We start from the raw sequence: 1,098 nt of genomic DNA, 5'->3' as shown, positions 1-1,098 counted from the left end.
TTAATGACAGAATTTTCAATTTTGGGTGAACTAACCCTTTAAGGGGTGGTAATATTATAATAAGATCCCCTTTCTACATCATGGGGGGAGCGAAATCTGGCGCGCTCGTTTTTTCACAAGCTTGCAGAGAAAGGCTTACCAAAACAAATTACTGGGTTGTTCTTTTTCACGTTTTCTGGGTTGATAAATTCACCGGGGATCGGATTATAGCGCTTAAACACAGAAAAGGTCAGATTTTCACATGTCACTTTTCATTTCAGTCTCAAGCGGAGCACACGGAGTGTCAGATTAAACTGGAGTTTGAGAAGCTTCATCAGTTTCTCAGAGATGAAGAAGAAATTGCAATCACTGCACTGAGGGAGGAAAAGGAGCAGAAGAATCGGATGATGCAGGAGAAGTTTGAGGAGATCAACAGACACATCTCAGCTCTTTCACACACAATCAGAGACTTGGAGAAGATGATGAATGCCAATGAAGTCTTGTTTCTAAAGGTCCCAGTTCAGATAATTGATTCATTAATTGATCACTGCAGGTATTGGTTACTTGAGGAGATAAATTGTCTATTTATTTTCCAGAACTTTCCAGATGCGATGGAAAGGTGAGTGATCTGTTCGTGTCCTTTGTGTCTATGGTTCTGAACACGTCACAAACCCACTGCAGTTCTGACTCCTGAATGTTCTTCCAGAGTCCAGAGCTTACGGTCGGATCCACAGCTGGCTTCTGGAGCTTTGATTAACGTGGCACGTTACCTGGGCAACCTGCCATTCAGAGCCTGGAAGAAGATGCAAGACGTTGTCCAAAACAGTGAGTCTTTAGAAAAGTGATTCTCAGCACTTTTGACTCTCAAGGCCATTGTCCAAGATAATATTATAAGACCCCCCTATGTGAGCTACAAAAATGTTCAAAAGTTTGGGAATGGTAAGAATTTTTTCATGTCTCTTATGCTCAACTAGACTGCATTTATTTGATCAAAAATACAGTAAAAACACTGATATTGTGAAATATTATTACAATTTAAAATCACTGTTTTCTATTTGAATATATTGTAAACTGTTTTTTATTCCTGTGATGCAAAGCTGAATTTTCAGCATCATTACT

General features: G+C 39.3%; 1 protein-coding gene across 1 annotated transcript; it reads left to right on the top strand.

Moving 5' to 3' along the window:
- Positions 1–260: 260 nt before the first annotated feature.
- Positions 261–824, top strand: LOC107579833 (tripartite motif-containing protein 35-like; the record flags this gene model as incomplete). The annotated part of the gene is made up of 3 exons (XM_016265625.1): positions 261–491; positions 576–598; positions 686–824. Coding segments are annotated over 3 exons (393 nt in total), but the record flags the coding sequence as incomplete, so codon positions are not given.
- Between the last annotated feature and the right edge of the window lie 274 nt (positions 825–1,098).

This window comes from Sinocyclocheilus grahami, unplaced genomic scaffold (assembly GCF_001515645.1).
Source record: "Sinocyclocheilus grahami isolate Dianchi unplaced genomic scaffold, SAMN03320097.WGS_v1.1 scaffold20613.1, whole genome shotgun sequence".
NCBI classification, from domain to species: domain Eukaryota; kingdom Metazoa; phylum Chordata; class Actinopteri; order Cypriniformes; family Cyprinidae; genus Sinocyclocheilus; species Sinocyclocheilus grahami.
Note: the sequence above shows the minus strand (reverse complement) of the source record. Positions and strands in the feature narration are given on the sequence as shown.